Source organism: Danio aesculapii, chromosome 6, assembly GCF_903798145.1.
Source record: "Danio aesculapii chromosome 6, fDanAes4.1, whole genome shotgun sequence".
NCBI classification, from domain to species: Eukaryota; Metazoa; Chordata; class Actinopteri; order Cypriniformes; family Danionidae; genus Danio; species Danio aesculapii.
Window position 1 is genome coordinate 9,233,549 of NC_079440.1, and position 25,813 is coordinate 9,259,361.

Genomic DNA, 25,813 nt, shown 5'->3' on the forward strand with positions numbered 1-25,813 from the left:
AGGGCATCCGCTGTGTAAAACATGTGGCGGTTCATTCCGCTGTGGTGATCCCAGATTAATAAAGGGACTAAGCTGAAAAGAAAAAGAATGAAATACAACACAAAGGGTTAATCATGAAAAGTCTGCAGTTTTAGAAGTGCTCCAATGTATTTATAATACCTGACCAGGACAAATCATTTAAAATTGAATCTTTCAACCGAATATTTTAGTCTATTTAGAATTTGAGGGAAGAAACGAAGATGTTTGCATGGCCTAAATGCTTAAATGCCATGTTTGCATGAACTCATTAGTGAGAGTAGTGTTTCTCTATTCAGTGGTGTCACATCACATGTTTGGTGGGATTGCCATTACATTAAACCCATCAGACTTCATTAGCACAATGTTTACTGACTGTTTACTGCCAGAAGGCAAAATAAACGCTAATAAAAATAACATAGAGTTGAAAAGTCAGAATTATTAGCCCTCCTGAATTATTAACCCCCTTGTATATTTCTTTCCCCTATCTATGTTTAACGGGGAGATTTTGTTCTCAACACATTTCAAAACATAATAGTTATAATAACTCATTTCTGATAACTGATTTCTTTTTATTTTATTATTATTATTTTTTTTTATTGTAGAAAAAACATTTGAAATTTGGCATGAAAATACACTTTTTTACATTTTAACCCCCCCCCCCCCCCCCCCCAACTGTATTCCACATACAAAAATACACATATACACATATCAATCACTATAAGCGTGAGAGGTATTTGCTTGTGCCATTGTATAGTTATGATCCAAAAATTATATAAACAGATCCCAAATTTTATGGTACTCCTTTAATTTGCCCTTTATACTGTAGGTGATTCTTTCCAGTGCAATGTAATGTGTCAAATCTTTCAGCCAGTGATCAATCGATGGACTTTCTATGTTCTTCCAATAGAGTGCTATCAAACGCCTTGCAATCACAAGACACATATCAATCGTTTTAGCTTTATAACCTGGTAATGACGAACTTACTGGGAATAAACCCAATGCACATATTTCAGGTGTAACTGGAATTGGTTTTAAGATAATTGAGGAGATTAATGTTACTACAATTTGCCAGAAAATCTTAATCACCTCACATTCCCAGATACAATGAAAAAATGTTCCTTTATGTTTTTGGCATTTGAAACATATATCTGGGACTGATAACTGATTTCTTTAATCTTTGCTATGATGACAGTACATACTAGAAATTTTACTAGATATTAGTGTTCATCTTTAAGTGACTTTTTAAGGCTTAACTAGTTTAATTAGGTGAGTTAGAATAATTAGGCAAGTTATTGTATGACGATGGTTTGTTCTGTAGACAATCTAAAAAATATATATTGCTTAAAGGGGCTAATAATAATTCTAATAATAATATTTTGTCTTCTGGAGAAAGTCTTATTTGTTTTATTTTGGCTAGAATAAAAGCAGTTTTTTTTTTTTACCATTTTAATTGAATTTTTTTTCACCAACTTTCATTCTAGCCAAAATAAAACAAACAATACTTTCTCCAGAAGAAAAAAATATTATAGAAAATACCGTGAAAAATTCCTTGCTCTGTTAAACATCCTTTGGGAAATATTTGAAAAAGGAAAAAAAAAAAATTCTCAAGAGGGCTAATAATTGTGACTTCGACTGTGTATAAACCTTAATATAACATAAACGTGCTTCTCATGCGTTATATTAATATAATCTAAGTTAAAAGGCTTAAACATTCAAATAGAATCCAGTATTGAGGTTATTTGTTTTTATTACAAGTACCACATAAAATAGAAAACTCTAACAAAGGGAAGACATCCAGCAGATAAGAAATAAATGAATTAAAGAGACGGCAACAGTCAAAAAGACCATATGTGAGACAAAATAAATAATTTGTATAAAGTTTAATTTCAAAAATAGAGTTTTAAATACTTTACCTGAATACCTTATATTACTTGATGATATCACAAAGCACATTTCTGTAATTAATTCAACAGATTGTTTTAAGACTAATGGCAATCTAATGAGGAAAGAGACTGGATTATGAAGAACAAACATCAGGCACAGATTAAGTTTGGTCTCTCATAGGAAGACGCAAGACAAGAGGTCACTTTGTAATCTGTTCATTTTTACAGTTAAAAGGTATTGTACATCATTTTTGGATGTTAACTACTTTTCTAGCTTCTGTATAAACAGATAAATTACTTATAAGCAGGGTGCGAATTACAGGGGTGTTTGGGGGGGACTGACCCCCTTAAATAATGCTCGAATCCCCCATGAAGGACATCAAAACAAGATGTATGGGAGGTTCATCCATTTAAAATTGAGAAATAGTTCGCTCTCATCTGTATTTTAAATAATAATTAAAATAATAAATAATATAAACACACATTTGACCACCCCTACAATGGTTCATACCATTGTAAATGCATTATCGAGCCAATCAGTCTACGCAGGAAAATATTCATCGAACAGTCTGAAACTGCAGATGTGGACCACTGATAGTCTTACAATAAGTGTTCAAAAGACTTCTCGTAAAATAGTATGTTTCTACATACAGCACATAAAGTCAAATTAAATTCATAGTTTGTTTAATTCGACCTACAGTTACTACTATTACAGCTAATCAGAGGATACTGTAGGGCAGAATACAGAAAATATCCCTCTGAAAACTTACAATACAGTTTTGTTAATAAATTAGATGTAATTTAAAGAAATACTTACATTTGATTCAGCATGTATTGCACAAACTAACATTAGGCTACTGAAAAAGTTGCCCCCCCCCCCAATGGTCTATGTATAATTTGCACTCTGCTTATTAGTAGAATGTTTCTCTCTTAATGACTGTAAACCACTTGACTAAGTATACATGTTTTGTTCATCTCTTCTTGAATATTTCATGTTTTGAGTTTTGGGTGAACAGACTCTCAAAGAAATCTCTTAGATTTTATTAAAAATATTGTCATTTTTGTTCCAAACCAATGACCTGAATGTAAATGTAAATGGACCAAGTTTTCATTTCAGGTTAAACTAACCCAGCGGGCACCTTCATGTCAAAACAACATAAAAAAACACATTATTAAATGTCAAAAATGCTCATTGATTTGATGTCAATTGCCTATTTAGATGTTAAAAAGACATCAAACTGACATCTAACAAATCTAATTGACAGGACAGTCCTGTTGCCAGTAGATGTCAATTTGATGCCATTTTGACATCACGGTTTGCATGCATTATCGGGACACAAAATGTAGTGTAAAATTGGAATTTGGAATTGAAGCGTTCAGATGGATGAAACGTTTCCCTATACATAATACATTTTGTGTCATTATTTTGATAGTCAAAGAGGCATCAATGTGTGGATGTTTTTTGACGTCATGCTTGATGTCAATTTGATGTCCTTTTGACATCTAGGTGGTCAACTGCAGTGTTGTCAACTATTTTAAATGAAAAGGCGCAAAGTTCTGCCTGAAAAGTTGCTAAATGTCGCTAGATTACGCCATGTGTTAATTTGCATATCACTGACGTCATCACGTCCAACAGTTTCTGTTTGTTTAACAGCATATGGTTAATATAGGGGTATTTATATCTGCACTATGCTTTATGTATGCACGTCAGTTTAACTGATTTAAATAACTTATTGCTGTTTGAATACTGTATATAAGTATAGATGTGAATTTGCAGACGTAATGAACTCATCACTAAATATCTCTGATTGTGAACAAGAAAAGATTAAACGGTCAAATTAAACTGGTAAATTTCAAACAAAGGTGAAGCAGATCATTGAGAAGAGTAAGAACGGTACAGTACAGACACACGAGTCTATAAAAATCTCCAGTAACACCAAAAAAAGTTGCTATATTTGTCGCTAGTCACTGTTTTGAAAATTTGTCACTAGGGGGGTCTGAAAAGTCGCTAAATATAGCTACAAATGTTACTAATTTGGCAACACTGGCCAACTGACATCAAATCGATTTCCATTTTTGACATTTTTAATGTTCTTAATATTCGCAGTGATCATTATAATAGGATCATATGCATTGCATAGGATTATTCAGTATGTACATTCTTTGGTCGCAGCGCTGTTTTTTATTTATTGCATTTAGTCATTAAACGATGATATTTTGAAAAAATAATTGTAATTTAAAAACAAGCTTGCAGTTCTTACCGGTTGTTGTAATATTTCAACCTTGTTCTCAGACTCTCTGGATCACTAATACTGCGTATTTCTGGAAAATCCGGGATGGAATTCTAGTAAATGGTGGCACTGTAGACAAATGGCTTTCCGATAGGTTTACACCACCTAAAAATTCATTTATTTATTTATTGGCCCTGCTAATCCAGCGAGAATATTTTTTTCTATGGTTGCAGCCGAATTTTAGTTTCTGTGATAGGCATATTGTATCTTTCTCAATTAATTTAATAAATGTTGTTCTTTAAACAGCTTAAGCATTGTGATTTAAATCTGTATTTTGACCCTAATAGTACATTGTGTTATTATGCACATCTGAAATAAAATGCATTTTTTACTCTAATGAAAAATACATGTTGAAACACAAATAGACAAATGTATTTAATATTCTACAGTTTTACCTCTGGAGTAAATGGTTTCGACTATTTTAGCCTATAATTTAAATGTTCTCTCTGTGTTTAAGTGTACTGCGTGTTTAGAAGGTTTTTTATGTTGTTTTGACATTAAGGTGACCTTTTACGTCACAAACCCTGAGCTTGTGATCATCAGTCTTTTGACCAATCTCTCCACCAATCCCTGCAAAATCAGTTTGCATTCATCTCTCGTTATCCTCTAAGGCCAAAGGGTGAAAGAGTTCTGAGTCTAGCAGTAGTTTTCCCAAACCGATCAGGACCTGAGAGTACCAGTGTAAGCCGTTCTTGAGGACCTGATCTGGTCCGGTCCAGCTGTACAGCAAGCGTAGAGGTGCAAAAGCCCAATGAGCGAGTCTTTGCCTGTTCACTGCAGCATAGCAAGAGGTGACCACATCGTTCACCACTACAGTCCCATGAGCAGTAAGTGGAGCGTATGACCCCTGGTCCTCCCAAACCCCAACATGAGTGATCCATGAAAAACGCTTCCTGAGTTTACCCAGCAGCAAACACTGACCCACTTGAGCATCGCTGGCAAATATCGTCCGGACAGCTCCAGGTTTGGGTTCCCCCTTGCTGGAGCAGTTTCCAACCCAGATAAACAGTAAATGAGCTGCGGTTAAAGAGACGCTGACCCCATCCTCAGTGTGGATCACATAGAAGTGCTTCTGGGTAATGGGGCGACGGTCCAGAAAGGTGAGGACTTCACTATATATGAGGTCTCCTGTCCCATCGCTTCCCTCAGAGGCCAGAACCAGGTCTCCTGCCTGCAAATCAACGATTTGTCGATGGGAACCGTCCTTCATTGTCACCAGAGCCCGTCCAGGAAAACAGCCACCTGTTTTTGCTGCTACTGAATGCTCTGAGGAAGGAATAGAGGAGAGGAATGGAGAGAAAAGAGAAAGCATTTAGATGAAGAACGGATTCGGTGCCCTGGCCCTGTTTCTAATCGTCACTTTTGACTGATATACCTCTGGCCTTTCCACCCTTCGTTCATTGCTTGGTCCTATGGGGTTTTCCTCAAGACAGTTTCAGGTGGTAAATAGGATCTTCAAAGTGAGACCTTTACTTCCTCTTCATTGGTGTATGAGCGCCTCCTAGTGGACTGATTCTGACTTTGACTGGCACTGCCAGCAGTCTTTCCTCTTTAGACTATAAGATTCTGTACAAATTACAGTATATACATAACAATATACAGTATTATATGCTTCTTCTGATCATGTCAGGGACAGCTGATTTGCATAACGATCTGGGCAGGAGAAAAACAGGTGAAAGAGGGGGAAAAGAAAGGGAAATTTGGGAAAACAGAAAGAGATCATGAATATTAGAGACTTTGTTATGAAATTCAATATATGCAATTAAAAAATTATAATAAATAAAACCAATATTGGTCAGGTTTATATGTAGTTTGTAGACTTTTTTGCTTAAGCAGAGTGGATTTAAGCAAAGTGGGTGATTATTCTTCTCTTAATTATTAGCAGAAGTATTAATTCATGAATTAATTAATATTAATAAACAAGCATGCAGACGTGTTAGTTTCTAAATTGCAAGGGCTCCAATTATGCCAAAACAGTGGCATTGTGCGGTCCTGCTAATAGCTAAAACACAATAATTTTAAATCAGAAAATAGTTAAGTTTAGTGTTTTTATCATAATGTTACTTTACATCAATATTCTACATTATAAGTAATAGAAATATACATTTTACAATCACTGTTTTGTCCCCATCCTGATTAACTTTTAGCATTAGAACAGATTAAATAGCATGTAGCCTATCAATGCTAAAAGCTAAATGCTACATGAAGCTTCTGTAGTCTTGAATGGAAGTAAGGATCAAGGTAAAGCATAGCAGGAAAGTAAGAAAGGTGAATAGTAGATGTTAGAAATGGTGAATGGAGTGTGTATTTGTTATTCGGCCCAGTGCTGCAAGCCTTAATGCTAATCATTTAACGCAAATAAATTATATTTGGTCCTATAAGATGAATCATACATGGATACATGGCTCTATTCATTAGACAGCCCATAATAATCAATAGTGTGTGCTGAACCAGGAACCTGATGTGATTCCTTTTGTCTCCATAGACATGCACTCAAAGCTTGGCCTCTTCTTCTCACATTACATGACTGTGAGAAGCTTTGTTAGTTATGGTTAGCTTAAAATGATTTAATGGTAGCATATTTTTTTATTTTATATAGTTAACAAGTGGGAATTCATTTGAATAAAATAAATATACATATATTTCATTTTTTATTCCTCAAAATAATTGTAGTAGATCTGGCTTTGAAACTTTGAAACTGCTCTATAATGAAAAAAAAAACACAGTATATCATCTGAAATGGAAATCTTTTTTAAATTAAATGACGCTGGACCACAAAATCTTAAATATGAATGAATATGCTTTCCATTGATGTAGGGGACTATTTGAATCAATTATTTGAATATCTGGAATCTGAGGGATCTAAAAAATATGTTAAAAATGGCCTGTAAAGTTAATTCCTTATAGCTATGCATATCACTAACCAAAAATTAGGCTTAAAGATTTGCAAAATGTATTCATGGAACATGAACTTTACTTATTATTTTATTGATTTTTGGCATAAAAAAGAGATTTTATTTTGACCATACAATGTATTTTTGATTATTGCCAGAAATATACCTAAGTAAAATAAAAAAGGAAAAAAAGGAAAAGCTACGGCATACCACTGAAATTATTGAAATTAAATTTAAATGATTAATTAAATTGTTTCAGAGTCAAAATCATGAATTTGAAGGTCATAATTGTGAATTTGAAAAACTGTACAAAAGCACACACATTCCTCTTAACTGGGTGCTTAGCCAACAAACGCCAAAGGTGCAAAAAAAAATATTCATCAAAGGCGGCGACACCAAAGCTCCAAAAATACAAATGTATTAAATTAAAACGCTTTGTGTCAGCCTTTTTAATTTAATAAATTTGTATTTTTCGCCGCCTTTCATAATTGTGAATTTAACTTATTACATGCAAGTCGAAATTGTGACTAAATTGATATTATGACTTTAAAAGTCATAAACATGAGCTTTTAACTTATAACAAAAAGTTACTTTTTTTATCTAAATCGTGAAAACTATGAAAATTACTTTTGATAAAATTCAAAAATCTGATTGTAAATGTTTAAATTGTGACTTTAATGTTGATTTTATTACACATTAAACTCTATATAATTATTATCTGCATCATAACCATAACCACACGGGCACGTCTTTATGGTGGCAATAAAAGATGTAGGAGACTTTTATTAATAAATAGAACTTTAAAAAAGATTTTCAGCTAAAACTTTTGTTCTTGGGGATTCAGAAAATGCCAGTAAAACAACAGCTATTGGCAAAAATGGTCATAAATAATGTGCAGTTTCTTGAATAGACAATTGCTTTGCTTTGCCTCAGTGCATCTTCAGTATTCATTTGGTTTTGCATGAATATGTTTTTTTTTACTCTCACAGTGCCAGTAGCTGCTGTCTAATATTATATGAATCACCAAAGACAAGTTGAAAAATAAATTTTACCAACATACCTACATTGATGGTCTGTGTGTAAAAACAGACTAACAACAAAGTGACAACAACAAGTTTTAATTTAATTTTTGGTGAAATATACCTACAGTTGAAGCAAAGAGCTTAAAATCACCAAGAGGTGACACTCAATAGAACGTTCCATTGCAACAGCAGCGCCCAGCAACAGCACCGCGATTTTGCCATTTTGGAGTGAAAGCAATCTGCCGTCCACTGGATCTTACTAGAAAGACTAATAAAGCTTTTACATAAAATATGGTAATACATTATTATATATATGTCTCCTGATCTGAATCTAATTGAATATATATTGAGAATTTGAAGAGACTTTAAGTTGAGCATCTCTTTGAGCAACTGTAAAAGAGGAGTCATTTTTAAAGAATAGAAAAGATAGATGTTGCAAAATGTAGTCAACTTGTTCACTACATGTCTAAAAGTCTTGCCGCTGTCATTAAAAAAATCATGGAAGCCATACTAGATACTAGATAAATGGTACTTTTCAAAGGGGATATATATATATATATATATATATATATATATATATATATATATATATATATATATATATATATATATATATATATATATAATATTTTATCTCAATATTTTGATTCATTCTGTCAAACGTTAGTTTTCCGTGCTGCTGTCCTCATGGAATTTTCATTCTAAAATGGCCACAGCATGACACTAGCGACATCTACTGGCTGTTTACAAAACCGCAACAAAGTGTTGCCTCTTGGTGATTCTATGCTCTTTGGTTGAATTATTATGGCAGAATTATTAGCCCTCCTGACTTTTTAGCCCCCCTGTATATTATTTCCCCCGATTTCTGTTTAACGGTAAGAAGATTTTTTTTCAACACATTTCTAAACATAATAGTTTTAATAACTCATTTCTAATCACTGATTTATTGTATATTTGCCATGATGACAGTAAATAATATTTTACTAGATACTTTTCAAGATGCTGTTCAGATTAAAGTGACATTTAAAGGGTTAACTAAATAATTTAGGTTAACAAGTTAAGGTAATTAGGCAAGTTATTGTATAACGATGGTTTGTTCTGCAGACAATCAAAAATATATAGCTTAAGGGGGCTAATAATATTGACCTTAAAAACTGCTTTTATTCTAGATTAAATAAAACAAGTAAGACTTTCTCCAGAAGAAAAAAATATTATAGAAAATACTGTAAAGATTTCCTTGCTCTGTTAAACATCATTCGGAAAATATTTAAAAACATAAAAAATTATTTACACTTCAACTGTATATACTATATTTAAGTCCTTTCCTTTTTTCTCATGGAGAATCCACTGTTTTTCTCAAAAAAAAAAAAAAAAAAGATCTCATAAATGTATGTGCTCATATATAAGGACTAGTTTGTCTCCTCTCACCTGATTTGACACTGCAGTGTACATGGCCTTTGGATTCATAATAGACCCAGTCGAAACCTGCTTCCACGGCCAGACGGGCCAGCATGGCGTACTTGTTGCGATCGCGGTCCGAGGTAGTGATGTCCACCGCTCTGCCCTCATAATGCAGAGACTCTTCAGAGTGATGGCCGTCCTCATCCCAGCCCTCCGTCACACGCAGACGCACACCGGGCCACAGGTTCATCACAGAAATGGCCAGAGAGTTCAGCTTATCCTTGCAGCGCTGCCAAAAACAACAATAACAAACACAATCAAAAACAAATGATAAAATCTGACTATATTATTAAGTGCACTGTAAAATTCTGGGTCCCACACAATTCCTTCATGTTGTCCCAACACAAATCGATTAAGTTAACCTAATCGATTTTACAAATTTAAGTGGATTGCACATAAACCCCCCCCTAATAAACCCCCCTAATAAAAAATTAGTAATTGTGTTAGGATTTCTCAGGACACGTTCTCTGTTCTCGCGGTCTCCCGAGTTCGTTCTTCCGAGGTGATCTAGCAAGACCGGTCTCCACAAGAACGCAAGTCCGTTCTCTGCATTCTTGGAATTAAGAAACAGCCTCTGTCATGAAAAGGGGTGGGATAAAACAAAATGGAGAGGTCATGTTTTGATCTTCTATTGGTCTCTTGCAATCATGTGATGTGAAATCGCAGGTCACTAAGCTTGAACTTTGGAACACAGTGACATGCGAAACTCGTTGCACAAGCTTGGGTTTCCAGTACGCTGTATGCGCATAGGTATGAAAGGAAATCTAATATGAATGGGGTGAAAAGTGCAGTGTGACCACAGTTTTAAACTGTAAGCTGCTCAGCGATTTGTATTATTTGCTTATTAAAGAACAAACTTGAGTGGATATTTATAACTCTAAATCAGCGTCTCAATTCTGAGGCTGCTACTGTCCTCCTGAGGTCACATTTTGGCCGCAGTCGCATATGTTGAGCAGCCTTCATGACTGAAATGAAATTCGCTGCATTTTCCCGGGATGCTGACAGTGGGAGGAGTTATAGAGACCAAAACAAAGGCAGACATTCTGGCAAGAAACGCTCTGTTTCAAAAAAGACTTTAGCATTGTTTTTCAGATAAACAAGATTGTTCACTTCTTGTGTTACTTAAATATCTGCAACAATAATATGGCATATATACAGCACCTTTAATAGAACTGCAAACAATATCTTCAGATGGGTGGCACAGCGGATCAGTGGGTAGCACTGTTGCCTCACAGCAAGAAGGTCACTAGTTTGAGTCCCGGCTGGGTCAGTTGGCGTTTCTGTGTGGAGTTTGCATGTCCTCCCCGTGTTCAGGTGGGTTTCCTCTGGGTGCTCTGTTTTTCCCCACAGTTCAAAGACATGTGGTATAGGTGAATTGAATAAACTAAATTGTCCGTAGTGCGTGTGTGTGTGTGAATGAGAGTGTCTGAGGGTGTTTCCCATTACTGGCTAGAAGGGCATCTACTGCATAAAACATATGCTGGAATAGTTGGTGGTTCATTCCGCTGTGGCGACCTCAAAAAATAGAGGCTAAGCCTAAGGAAAATTAATGAATAAATATCTTTAAATATTAACAAAATTCCTAACAATGTAGGCCACAATGTAGGTGTGACCGTATTTATACCCAACTGAATGCTGAACTCTGAAACCCAAGTTAACAATTAAATAAACAGAAGGAGTTTGCTTAGCATGCCTGACTATGAAACTATTCCCCACTTTGTGAAGTTCCTACAAGAAATATGGATTTTGGTGAGCTCATGCGAAAAAGCCCGTGGCGGGCAGTTGCTAGGTGAGAAACGCAGTGAGCAATGGCAAATATAATCCTGACGGGCATTTGTAGAAGTGACGCATTTGTGGTTAGCACAAACACTCGGAGCCCATGGCCTGATAAATCCCCGTCTCAACCAGAGGCCACGAGACATGCAAGGTCACTGGATAACCACCAACTAAGTGGTCACAAATTGCTTACTGAGTGACGGCAGAGAATCTTTGATGTCGCTGTTTTAAGTCCTCACTACATAGCCGTGCCATCAAACCGTCTATTTCTGTCCTCAGAATTGGAGACCCACCTTTCCACTCAATAGCTACTTTATAAAGCTCTGCGGATGATCTGTTGGAGTCTGAGCTCAGTGATTTGGTGTTAGAATCTGCATTTCAAAGCTGTGCTTCATCTGTATGGATCTCAAGTTAACTCACGATGCATTAACTAATATTAAAGTTGCTGTATGTACGTTTTTGACTCTTCTAAAGCATAAAAATACCATAATATGTATGCAGATATTTAAGAAACACATTAAGTGAACATTCTTGTTTATCTGAAAAACAATGCTGAAGTCAGATATTCTGCTTTGAAAATGTGCGTTACATGCTGGAAAGGCTGTCTTTGTTACGGTCTTTTAAACTGCCCAATGCCAGTTTAGCCAATTATATTTCAGCTCTCTGGGTTGCCTTGGTAGAAAACAGCGTATTTCATTCATTCATTCAAAAAGGCCCTTAAATCATGTGTCTGTGACTGAAATGCAATCTCTGTTAGACAACAGCAGACTCCAAAATGAGACGCAGATTCAGAGTTCCACATGAGGTGGTTATTAATTAGTAAATAATATAAATATTACGAATCTAAACATTGGATGAGCAAGTTATATTGTAACCCCGTGTCCTAACAACATGCTACAAGACGAAATTTGCAGTAATAAGCAATTTGGCTGTTTGCACCAGACGAAATATGTCATAAATTTAAATACAGCCATTCAGAAGCACAGAATAGTGCACTTACTCACGAAATGGTAAAGTTTATAATCTAATTAAGGCATATTAAACCTCTTTAACATTATTAAATGTAGATGCGGAATCTCTGATATGTGTTGGCTTGCACTGAGTCGCAGTTCTAAAGTTGAATTTTAAACTGTTTATTTTATTTTCAAGATCTCGGCTAAACTATCTGCTGCTGCTTTCAGAAGTATGGCAACAAATGTCATGTAGAATGGCATTCAAACTCAGATTGTTAACATTTAACACTGAATAAAGCACATAAGGTGTACCTGAGGTGATCATTGTCAGTTTTATGTTGTTCAGCTGCAAGAAATAAAAGCAGTTTCTAAAATATAAATTTCAGGTGTTGGTTAGAAAAAAAACTAATTTAATATGGAAAATATTCCTTTTATTGCATGCTGTTTCTTTTATTTAGACCACGGTTTAAATCAGCCTTTAGACTCAATAGTTGAGCACACTTTTGCTGATGTCGTTAATCTGGAAACCTGCACTTGTGTGTGTTTTAAACCAGCGTGCAATATCTAGCTCCACCACTGGGTGTCAAACTTACATACTGCACCTTTAACAAGCATAAATTTGGATGTTTATAATGCATTAGTAAATGTTAAACTATGATTAATAAATGCTGTACACATATTGTTCATAATTAGTACATGTTAGCAAATACATTAACTAATATGAAAACGTAATGAAACCTTTTTGTAACGTGTGACCTTAAAATTGGCTAAATTAGATACTAAACATTCATAATTCGAAGCTGCTTGGAATTATTGAAGCTACTTTTTACTGTGTTGTTTAATATATTATGAAGAGAAACATAAAGATCATCAAAAAAATATTTGAAACTTCCTAAAATGCCATATTTGAGCTATTTTAAGACAAACAACTAAAACTACACTCTAAAATAAAAAAAATCAAGATTGTTTTAATAATATTTGGTTCAAATATGGACAATCTTTTTTATTAAATATATATTTTTAACCCTACTGTTTCATTTGTCCATATTTGACCCAAAACCACAAGCTCTCATTTCAGAGTTGTGCTTCATTTGTATGGATTTTGGACCATCATATAATCCAGAGCCGGTATATGGAAGAGGAAAGGAGATTGAAAAGAGTGTTTGGTTTTTCTGTTGAGTCTCTGAGTGTTGCTGAAACCCAAACATGTACAGAAGCAAATGCTTAGACTACAGTCAAAGCATCAACAATGATAATGCACTCTCCCACACTCCAATATGCATACTTGGGTGTAATGAGTTACAGAGTAACCGGTTACTGTAATGAAATGACTTGGTTCACCACTGAAAAGAGATAACGGTTAATTTTTAGGTCATTTTACTATAGATATTTATAATGTTGTGTGTGAATTAGGGCTGCACGATTAATCGAAAAAAGATCACGATCTCGATTCGACTCTACACACGATCTTAATTCAGCTTTTTCTATGATTCAGCTAATTATAATTTCAAGGTCAGGAGAGAAGCAAGGCAGTCGCACAAGTCTTCACAGCAACATTGACACCTTCAAATGGCGTTAAAAGTGTCACACACTGTATTTATAAGGTATAATTCACCCAAAAATGTCATTTCTGTCTTTATGTAATAATGTATTCGCTTCCACGAAATCACATGTGAGCTGACCGCCAGCTGTTTGCTTTCGAGAACGCGCACGTGCCCGTCTATGACGCCTACTTTAGTGAACAGAAGCTGCATAGGCTGTGAGTAACAGGTAATAAAGTTGTAAATAACGTTCAGTTTGTTGCACAGAGCGATCGTTTGAGGGTCGTGCGGGAGGTTTGATTTGCATGTGTGTGTTTGTTTCTCACAGTGACGGCGGCCATGAGCCACACTAGGAAGTGAAAGTGAAACCTGTGTGCACATTTAAATGATCATATCGCATTTTAGAGTTATGATTACGACAAGCATTTGATATGTTTTTTCTTTCATAGCGAACACAAAGTATTGTGGATGATAAATGTTTACTCATGTCAGTATAACAACCCTAGCCTATATATAATGTTGAATATAATGCAAGGAGTCTGATAATGACAAAGTTCTAACTTTACCTGTGAAAACAAACGGTCTAATAATGTTGTCAATGGCAGATGACAAGAACATGTCTTAAACATAATAATTCAACTTCAGAATTATGAATAGTTATATTCTGATGTCATCAGAACTGTGAATTAACAAACAGGACATATTGAAAGCCTGTTCAAGTCCACCATAATGTCTATACAAAATTTTGCATTTTAAGCAACAGTAGACCTACACATAGGCCTAATATTAATTTATTATTGTTGTTTTACCATATGTTTGAGAATTAACAATAATATAACCTACTCATATTAACCTTTATTTTAGATTTACAGAATCGCGAGAAAGAATTGTGATCTTGATTTTACACACACACACACACACACACACACACACACACACATACATATATACACATATATATATATATATATATATATATATATATATATATATATATATATATATATATGTATCAATTCGGGGGGCGGGGAAAACCACACTCCTACCTCATGTTGCAGTGGGCCTCAAATCACTGGGATTTGGGTACCATTTTAACATCAGGAAATTTTTGAAAAGGGACTTATTGTGTTTATATCACTTCAATATGACAGTGGACACACTATACCTGCACACGGTTCTGACCAAACAGCTAATAAAAGTCGATTTTCATCATGGCTGTCCTTTAAAGATTTTATTAAAAATAAGATTTTTTATTATATTTAATTTGGAACAACTCAGCATTATTTAGAGCAGTGGTTCTGAAACTTTTAAACCAGCGACCCCCATTGTAACATCGTCAAGAACTGGCGACCCCCCACTACCAATGCATATACAAACAATAAAAATTGCTTTTTTTAAGCTGTTCACAATATTGTAACTATATTTAGCTGATTTTAACCAATCATTCGTGTTCAGTTCTTAGAGCAGTGGGCCAATAAGAAGAGCCCGAAGGCGGGGCAAGCGTTGAAGGCTTTGTTTACTGCGGCAAGTTGACATGACAACAGTTTTAAACTGTTCCTGAGCGCTGCGTTCCAAGTACAAAGGACAAATGTGTCCTAAATACTTTATAAATCATTAATATATTTTTAAAAATCTGAAAATATTAGCTTTCACTTGTAATACTGAAAAATATTTATTATAATCACTGAAAATTAATAAATTTTTAAATCACTCTCGCGACCCCTTGAAATGATTCTGCGACCCCCGCAGGGGTCGCGACCCCCAGTTTGAGAACCACTGATTTAGAGCATGAATAGCCAGTTATTTGTGATAAAGTTTGTAGAATTTGTAGACATAAGATTCAATTCTTGTTTTATGGCATAGGCCAAAATAAGATTTTTGGGAATATCATATTACATGGAACAGAACAGCGTGGACTTTCTTTGAATTATCTCCTTAGAAAAGTCCGATTTTTTCTTTCTGAGATTTTGTGGGACAGAAACTATTTTAGACGCATTATGCTCACATTACATTAAAAATCTAAAGTTTTTCCCATTCCCCAATTAAAACAAAACGCTTCTGGATCTTGAAGTATTTCAGTGAATCTCAAAGAGCCTGCCTGATAAACTCTTAAACCACAGAAGCAGTTTACAGTGACCTGCAGAAGGAAACACTAGTTTATGGTTAACTAGAAATATGCGTTTGGCATCACTTCAGAAATGCCAATCTGAATGGACAAAAAGGGTTTTTCAGTTGTAAGAATACAATATTTATGAAGGCATTTTCCCCGAGTGCGTCTCCGGATTGGACGATAAGAATAGCGTCTCAGCCAGCTGTAATAGATGCCTATTCACATAGCGGTGTGGATTTCAGCTTTTTGCGTTGTGGTTGCAAAAGTGAACTGGACTTCATAAATCAGCCGGTGAACTCTGTTAGTTTTGCTTTCAAAGCGGAGATCGACGGGTTTTTCAGGACGAGAGCCTTCACACTGACCGCGGGCTACACAAACATTCACCGGCGGCGCGGGGCCCTGAACACTCGCCCCTGTATGAGGGAAAAATCGAAAATAAGGTGGAGAAAAATATGTGTGTAATTAAGGTTTAAGCGCATGCGAAGCCGACGACTATTTTTACACACGTACGCTACGAAAACAAACACAAAAAGTAGCAGAATAAAAAGTAAAAACAGACCCGAGGTTGTCTCCAACGGTCGCCCTCATAAATCGCGGGAAGGTCAGGTAAACGAGCGAGGAGAGGTGACAGGTAAAGACGGGGTGAAATCTACAAGTTCCCACGTGGCTTTACGGACATTAATGTGCTGGCATTCAGGGGAAAGGAGCTGATATAAATACCTGAAGGTGAGGGGGAGATTGGAGTCAAATAAATTCCACTCGGGACCACATCAACGTCGTAAAAAATATCTGAGAGTCAGAAAAGGGGGGTGTGTGCCGTTAATCACAAGCGGTCGTGTTGAAGCATACGGGTAAACATTAAAACAGTCACAGGTCATGCTCAATCTACAAGGGCAGTTTAATGTTTTCTTTTCCAATCGCGCTTAAAACAGCGGCGGCACTGTTTTAATTAAACGTTTCAGGTTTCCTTTCCCGTCGTTTTATTGACAGTCACCCCTTTTGCGTTCATTCATTCACATAAATTGAGCAAGAGCCCCGTGGGAGAAAGTTCAAATATGCGGTTATAAAATAACCTGACGACTACCGGGTCTTTAATTTGAGGAAACCTGCCCCCATATTCTCTGTTCTGCTGACTGAAAGAGCTGAAACCTTGAATGAACTCAAGGATTTTCACAAAAACAACAAAAACTGTGGTCCTCACAAACACCGGTGTCCGTTTTTCATCTAAGACAGTAGTAAAAGAAAAGTGACCTGAACAAAGGGTCCTGGAAAAGGCCATTCTGCAAAGTCCACAGTTATTAAGCCATAAACTCAATATACTACTACCAATAAATCACATTATTCCAGATGGTCTGTCCCAAAGTCAAGTCACTTTGGATGAAAGTCTAAATTTCCAAAAAACAAAATGAACAGATCTATTAAAGTGGCACAAATAAAATGGACACTATACTGTACATTGAATAATAGCATTATAAACAGTGCAGTATATGCTAAATGTCTAACAGAACTGCCACTGACGTAAACTGTCTCATTCTGTGTTCACATTAGCTGTTCAATTGTCTTGGCTTATCTGTTCTGACCCAAAAAAAGGGTTCTTGCTAGATCGGATACGTTTGCGGCTGAGAAAAATGAGAATTATTTTTATTATTTATTAAATTTTCTATTTATTGTATTTTATTAATGTCCACCCCCACCCCAACCCTAAACCCAACCGTTACAGTACCGGAAAAACAGTAGTTGTACCGAGTATTATTTAATTTATCTATTGATTTACCTAATAAATCGTATTTTTTAACGGCTACTCCCAACCCAACCCTAGACCAAACCGTCACAGTAAATGAAAAACAGTAGTTGTACCGAGTATTATTTAAGTTATCTATTGAATTACCCAATAAATCATATTTTTTTAACGGCTACTCCCACTCCAACCCTAGACCAAACCGTCACAGTAGTGTAAAAATATGATTTATTGTTATACAGTGTGATAAAAAAATGCTGCTATATTAATGTGCATATCGCGCTTCCGGCCGGCCGGATATCCGATCTAGACTTTACCCAAAAAAAGTTTAGCCGTAGCTTACTTAGCATTCACCTGAAGATACATCAAAATAATCAAAACAGTGTTTTGTGCTGGGCTAAATTTGTTTGTTGTATGTGCGTAATTATGTGAGATGGTACTTTTATCAACATATGAGCTTATAATTGGGTAAAGGTGTAGAGGCACCAGCAGGAAAAATGTGGGTTTGGTATCGTTTCAAAAATGTCAATCTGAATGGACAAAAAGGGGTTTTCAGATGTAAGAATACATCACTTATGAAGACATTTTCCCCGAGCGCCATAAACCATAAAGTCAATATACTAACAATAAACCATTATTCCAGATGGTCTGTCCCAAAGTCAAGTCCCTGTGGATGAAAGTCTAAATGACCAGAATTTCCAAAAACAAAATGAACACATCTATTAAAGCGGCACAAATAAAATAGGCACTGTACTGTATATTAAATAATAGCATTATACTGTAAATAGTGTAGTATATGTTAAATATCTAACATGAACGGTCACTGATACATGAACTGTCGTCATTCTGTGTTCACATTAGCTGTTCAGCTGTCGTGGCTAATCTGTTCTGGCCTAAAAATGTTTAGCCCAACACTCTCAGAAATAAACGTACGCGAACGGTCACTGATTTTTCAAAAGGTACACATTTGTACTTAAAGGGTCTATATTGGTACCTCAAAAGTATATATTAGTACTTAAAAAAATTATAGGAACACTTTTGTACTATTTTTAGGGTGTTCGCGGGGTCTTAAAAACTATTAAAAGTTGATAAATCAATTATGAGAAATTTAAGGGCCTTAAAAGGTATTAAAAAGTCTTAATCACGTTTTTACGAGGTCTTACATTTTGTTCAAGTGTTGTCCAAAGTGTTTGACTCCAAAAAAGCATAAATATATTTATTTTCCTCGATTGGTTCGGACTGGGTGCGTCCGGCCAAGCTCCATTGTCCGGGTTATTTCACGTAATTTGCGACAAACGTGGGAAGGTAATGTGACTCTCTCCACATGTAGCGAATACATAGAGCAAAACAGACGGCAAAATGGGATATTGCAAGTTTGCATACTCCTGGTTGGAGAAAGACGAGTTTAAACAGTGGCTGAAACCTGTCGCTGAAAACAACCACGTAATTTATTCTTTCAAGGTTTGTTTCTTGCGAGCTTATCTGAGTTCTGTTGCATGGTTATGCTCCATTCATTTATTTAACTGTTTATTAGCAACTGTTAAATTAAAGGTTTGATACTGATTAGAACTTGAAGTGGCGACGAGGTCTTTAAAAAGTTATAAAAAGGTATTGAAATTTCCTTTAGGATTCCTGCATATACCCCGTTTTAGGTACTAAGGTACCCTTGAGGTATTAATATGGACCTTTTAGGTACAAATTTGTACTTTTTAAAAGGTACCACCCCAGTGACAGCTCTTTATTTCTGAGAGTGTAGCTTGCTTAGCATTAGCCTGAAGATAATTTGAAATAATCATAACAGTGTTTTGTGCTGGGCTAAATTTGTTTGTTGTATGTGCGTACGTATGTGTGATGATACTTTTATCAACATATGAGCTTATATTTGTGTAAAGGTGTAAGAGCAGCAGTAGGAATTCTGTACAAACAAAAATCTGCGGCAAACAGATGCATTTCTGACACCTGCATTGAACTATAATCAGTAACATTATGCCTATGAAAAAAACTTTTCTCTTTTATTATCTTCTGGAATCCTGTTTTTGTTTTATTTTGATGTCTTTGGTTAGTGTTGCATGCGCATTTCTGTCATAAAACATTAGAATTTGAGTATTTTGGACTACTTGTTTGATGCACAACAAAGATAAAATGGTAAAAAGACACAAAAACATAAAAACAAACTCTGGTGCATGCTCTCGTATAACATTAAATAAGCAGAGTCTCACACAATGTCTTGTGTGGTTTGACTGAAATAATGTGACCAGAGACACCTAAATAGACCAAAAACAGCATGTGATGTCACAAAACGTGGCCATAATACTACAGAATTATGAAGCACAGTTATAATTATCACTTTATGTTGTTTACAGTTTAATACTGCCGTTGCAAATGCATCTTAAAGCAGATCTTCATTCACGAGTGTGATCAAGAGAACTCTTGACACTGTTTGACTCCTTCACACATTTATAAGCTACTCATGAACTCCCAATTATAAAATCATATCAAATATACATATGCACTGAGCAAATTAAGCTCAGCAAAAAACATTGCTTTTGATTTAAAGCCATTTTATTTTCATGCCTAATAAACCAAGACAATTAGTTACAAGTATAAGTAAAACTCTTCTCAAATAAATCACGTTAACGGAAATCGCAGCAGTTTATTTTAATTGAATTACTTTCACTTTGAATGGAAGTCTAAACTAATTACTTCTTTAAAATATGCCACTAAACCCAACTTAAAGGGATAGTTCACCCATAAAAAATAAAGAATCAATCACTATTTACTCTCCCTCAAGTGGTTCCAAGCATTTATGAGTTTATTCTTTCATTTGAACAGAAAAGAAGACAATTTGAAGAAAGCAGAAAACCGGTAACCATTGATCCCATAGTAGGAAAAACAAACATATGGAAATCAATGGTTTCCGGAATATTCTCTTTTGTGTTCAACAGAGAAAAGAAACTCAAACAGGTTTGGAGCAAGTGAAGTGTGATTAAATGATTACAGAATTTTCAGTTTCTATCACTTTAAGCACACAGCAGTACACTGAATTAATGTGCAGCACCTTCAAGAACTTTAAATACACAGCAGCAGTAATAGTAAAAATGAGTAATTAATTAGTAATAAAATCTCTAAAAAGTATAGGTTCAAACCTGGCAGAACTATATAATAACACTGATAAAGACACTTAAAGGGATCTCACCAGAAAAAAATGAAAATGTTGTCATATTTTAGAATCAGACCAGTTCAGTTTTGCAATACTTTGTCACTTAAGTTGTATAGACTTTTCTAAAGATATAATCTTTAATATGCACAGATGATAGAAAACCACACAGTGTGGATTAGTGAATTATCATTTAACCCCAAGTGTATATAAAGCATTTCGGATTAAAACCTCATCGGAGTAATAAATGAAAAAATATTGGCCGATTTTGTCTGTTCCTCGTGGTCTGCCTCACCTGCGTCATCATGCGGTCCGCACCTGTGTTCTCCTCATCCTTGAAGATGATGTCCGGGTTGTAGTTTGGCGTCAGCTCTTTAAAGCGCTCGGAGCTGCGGGTGACCTTCCCCTCATATCTCCCGCTGGCCCCCAGCGTTTTCTCGGCTACGTTCGGACTGAACTGCTTATAGGCGAGAGGTGTGAGTTTCCGCGGAGTTCGTCTCTTGCCGTAACCTCTGCCCGGTCCACAGCTGTCGTACGCCGGCGAAAAAGCCAAGATGAAGCCGGTGAGGAGCGCCGCCGCCGTGGAGAGTCTCATGCCAACCGGTGCCAGCGGGCACTCCGAGAGATGGAGTGTCAAAGACGGTGAAGATGACGATAAAGCGACCCTCCTCCCCCCAATCTCAGCTTCAGACCCCGAGCAAGATCACCGGAGGGGGAGGAGGACCAGTCTATTAGGACACCTGGCGCTCGCCATCCCTTTGCGCAAGGAAAGACACCCCGGCAGACACAGGGCTCTGTCGATAGTGACTTCGGTTGCCAGACCTTCGGTCCTCCTCTCAGGTCTGTAAAAGTCGCTTTCTCGCAGTCCAAGCGGAGACAGGGGGAATAAATAGAGAAGTTCCGTTTATCTTGGCACACGCGCTGAGAGTCGTCTGCAGGCGGGTCCTGGTTGCGCAGAGCCGCGGTCAGAGTGCGCGTCCCCGCAGCGGTTTCTGGCTCCCGGCTCGGTTGTTTGACTTTTGCGCTGTGGAAATGGAAGTGACCCGAGCTCAGATGCTACTGAAGCAGCCGCACCCTGGCAGTCCTGCCCTCTGTCTGTGTCTGTCCTTCTCTCCACCCCTCCAGGCGGACGCACTTTATCAGCCCCGCTCTTCTCCCCCTGTGCCGCAACCGCGCGGCGGCTGCCAAGACGCGGACAAACAGGAGGCGCATTACAGGTCTGCACTCTCGGACCCTGAAGTGTCCAGTCCTGCAATGCTGATGCACTGCCTGCCTCACAGCGGTACGTCAGCACACGTGGAGTACAAACACATGAGCGCGCGCGTATACACATGCTTTTACAGAGACACTGAGGTTTTGACAGGGCTACATAAAATATATCAAAAATTAGTTAGCAGTTAATTTATAAGATTGATGTTTTTGGATAATTTTATTTGTAAAATAACTTACTAATGCGCATTGTTAAACCATAAAATGGTTTCTTATTAAGTGCAGATAAGATCTCAAATCATTATTATTTTACTGATTGTCTGTTTTTTAAAGCTGAATTATTAATACTGCAGTTATTTTATTTTTTTATTAATTATTTGGTTTTCCCTATTCAAATAATGATTTTACAATCAATCAAGTACATGTTCTTTTTAGCGAAGACCGTAAGAGCCTTTTAAAAAACTAAATTAAAGTGGTGGTAAACGTGATGGTTTGTTACTGGTGCAAAGTTGTCTGACTTGTGGAGCGTCCAAGTTCAGCTGCACAAGCTGACCAATATGACTTGCCAGAATTTATGTAAAAATAATCACCATCAAATGAGCAACATAATCTGATGTTTGAGATAATAAAATGTCAGATTCTCATGAAAGCAGAATGATGCTTATTGTTTAAAATCCATTAGAACAATCATAAATTAGTGACTTTTTGTGCTGACACCCTGGCTGGTTTAGACCTGTCATAGATATTTTTATAAATATGACACAATAAATTGCCATATTCCCACCCATACTATAATTATACGTGTATTATAATTATACTGCCAACTATAGGTGGTGGCAAATCCGTCATAGTAAGTGATTCGTTGAATCATTCATTCAAACCAGTCACTGAAAACAGCTGATCTTTATGGGTGCTTCTAAAATGAAAGGATGCATCCTAGTAAGGTTCTGTGATTTGAACCATTTAAAATGCAGACATGTACAGCTAACTTCCCATAGATGGAATGATTTTTATTCTATCCCCCTACCCCAACTCTCACATGAAACAATCTGCATTTTTAGATTTTTATTATACTTAATTTTGTGAGATTTACAGTATGAGCTGTAAAAAAAATAAAATTCACCATCAAAATTTACTGGAATTGCTATACTTGTGGGGACATTTAGTCTCTACAGCGTATGGAATACAAGGTACACACTTAACTTCTTGTTTATAAAACTGTATATGTAATATTACATACGCGTATTAGTATATAACATTTGTGATCAAGCACAGCAGTTTTCAGAAAAACAGTCCTCTTATTTGATATTAAACTTCACAAACTACACATTATTAGGTACACCTTACTAGTACCAGGTTAATACAGTCTTTTGCCTTCAGAACTGCCTTAATCCTTCATAGATTCAACAAGATACTGGAAAATTCCTCAGAGATTTTAGTCTATATTGACATGATAGCATCACGCAGATTTGTCAGCTGCACATCCATGATGCGAATCTCCCGTTCCACCACATCCCAAAAGGTGCTCTATTGGATTGAGAACTGGGGACTGTGGAGGCCATTTGGGTACAGTGAACTCTGTCATGTTCAAGAAACCAGTCTGAGACGATTTGCGCTTTATGACATGGTGCATTATCCTGCTGGAAGTAGCCATCAGAAGAAGGGTACACTGTGCTCATAAAGGGATGAACATAGTCAGCAACAATACTTAGGTAGGCTGTGGGGTTGACACGATGCTCAATTGGTACTAATGGGCCCAAAGTGTGCCAAGAAAATATCCCCCCCACACCATTACACCACCACCAGCCTGAACCTTTGATACAAGGCAAGATGGATCCATGCCTTCATGTTGTTGATGCCAAATTCTGACCCAACCATGCGAATGTCGCTGCAGAAGTCGAGACTCATCAGACCAGGCAACGTTTTTCCAATCTTCTATTGTCCAATTTTAGTGAGCCTGTGCAAATTGTAGCCTCAGTTTCCTGTTCTTAGCTGACAGGAGTGGCACCCGCTGTGGTCTTCTGCTGCCGTAGCCCATCCGCCATCAAGTTGGACGTGTTGTGTGTTCAGAGATGCTCTTCTGCAGACCTCGGTTGAAACGAGTGGTTATTTGAGTTACTGTTGCGTTTCTATCAACTGGAACCAGTCTGGCCATTCTCCTTTGACCTCTGGCATCAACAAGGCATTTGCAGAACTGCCGCTCACTGGATATTATCTCTTTTTCAGACCATTGTGAACTAGTTCACCCAAAATGTACATTTTACACACGATTTACTCACTCTTAAGTTAAAAACTATATAAAATGTTTTGAAGAAAGCCAAAAACCTGTAACAATTAACTTCCATAGTAGGAAAAACAAATACTATGGAACTCAATACAAGCTTCCAACATTCTTCAAAATATCTTCTTTTGTTAAGCACAGAAGAAAGAAACTCAAAGGTTTGAGACAAAGTAGAGTAAACGATGAAAGAAAATTCATTTTAGGATGAACTATCCCTTTAACTCATTGTTTCTTTTGATTACCTCCTGACATGTATTTAATAACAGTGCTATAAAAAATGACTCCGCACTAGTTTTCAACGATGTGTTTTTCAACTGTTAAATTTACAGTCAAGAACATTACCAGAAAATAATTGAGTCATCGAGTCTCGATGAGAAGCGCGGTCAGGTTTAGTTTCACTGACAGACACTGGAGACAAGACATGGTGTGTGCCGTCGCCTCCCAGGAACTCTAATGTCTTGAAAATAACTCTAATGGCTTCTCCACCGAAGACGAATCACCAGTTAAATGCCAGAACCATTACCAAACGATACTGGTAGGAAAATCATGACAGTTGTGTGTCTCCTTCAGTGGCGCAGACATTTTTTTCTGGTCCGCTGTGACCGCACTGTTGACAGCTTGAAGATGTTACTGGTATTCCTGACTGCATTTTAATTAGAGACTGTTTTGGCCAGGCTTCAGAAAATCAAATGCGGACAGCAAAAAGACTACGGTTAAAAAAAAAAAGAGATTATCAGTCTACAACTAGATTTAAAGCATAGCGCACTTCATATTTAATACAGCAGATCTTAAAGTAGTCTCGCAGAGTCAGACTGTCGACTATTGGCATTATGTATTATTCGCTCTGTATATATTTACAGGCCGCATTAGAAAATGAAGATGTGTCTGGTTTAAAGGTAGAACGGGTAAACGCAATGTTTTTACAAATGTAATATGATAACAAATACAGAATGACAAGTTTTCTGTAACAAAAGCACCACCAAAACCGAAGAAATCAGAGGAATATGTGTGTTGGGTTTGTGGTCTGAGTTTCCGCCCATCCAAAAGACGATTTTATGGAACATGACCCGGAAAATGAAGCAGAACATTAATTTGTGCTCAAGGATATCCCATTTGCTCGCCTCAAACTAATGCTGAATATCTAATGCCACTAACCTTTCGTGACTTTCCTGACTTGACTTCTTTCTTGGTATTCTGTAAAACACAATCCTGTCATTCCAAAAGACCAAAAACCTTTTAAAACAATTCTGTAAACTAAGTCACTCAGATTTAAAGGGTTAGTTCACTCAAAAATGAAAATGATATTATTAACTACTCACCCTCAGTTTCAAGACCTTATGGCTCATTTCCACTGACTGGTACGGTACGGTTCGGTTTGGTACGGGTCACCTTTATCAGGCTTGCGTTTCCACTACCAAGGGTAACCTTTTGGTGGGCGTGGTGTACGACAGAAAGTTTCAGTCGACGTCATTCTCGCTC

At 36.6% G+C, this 25,813-nt stretch overlaps 1 protein-coding gene across 1 annotated transcript; it reads right to left on the reverse strand.

The window, feature by feature from the left end:
* Nucleotides 1-1,665: 1,665 nt before the first annotated feature.
* On the reverse strand, nucleotides 1,666-22,083 carry ihhb (Indian hedgehog signaling molecule b). The gene is made up of 3 exons (XM_056459441.1): nucleotides 21,140-22,083; nucleotides 9,537-9,798; nucleotides 1,666-5,458 (listed from the first exon to the last, which is right to left on the reverse strand). The coding sequence occupies exons 1-3, from the start codon at nucleotides 21,437-21,439 to the stop codon at nucleotides 4,782-4,784; spliced, it is 1,239 nt and encodes a 412-aa protein (XP_056315416.1). The 5' UTR covers nucleotides 21,440-22,083; the 3' UTR covers nucleotides 1,666-4,781.
* Between the last annotated feature and the right edge of the window lie 3,730 nt (nucleotides 22,084-25,813).

What these genes read in the sequence shown, in the direction of transcription:
- ihhb (XM_056459441.1), bottom strand. Translation starts at nt 21,439, where the DNA reads ATGAGACTCTCCACGGCGGCGGCGCTCCTCACCGGCTTCATCTTGGCT. An exon ending in CGGACCGCATGATGACGCAG is followed by an intron (nt 9,799 to 21,139) that starts GTGAGGCAGACC and finishes TGTTTTTGGCAG; the next exon opens with CGCTGCAAGGATAAGCTGAA. An exon ending in ACACTGCAGTGTCAAATCAG is followed by an intron (nt 5,459 to 9,536) that starts GTGAGAGGAGAC and finishes TTCCTTCCTCAG; the next exon opens with AGCATTCAGTAGCAGCAAAA.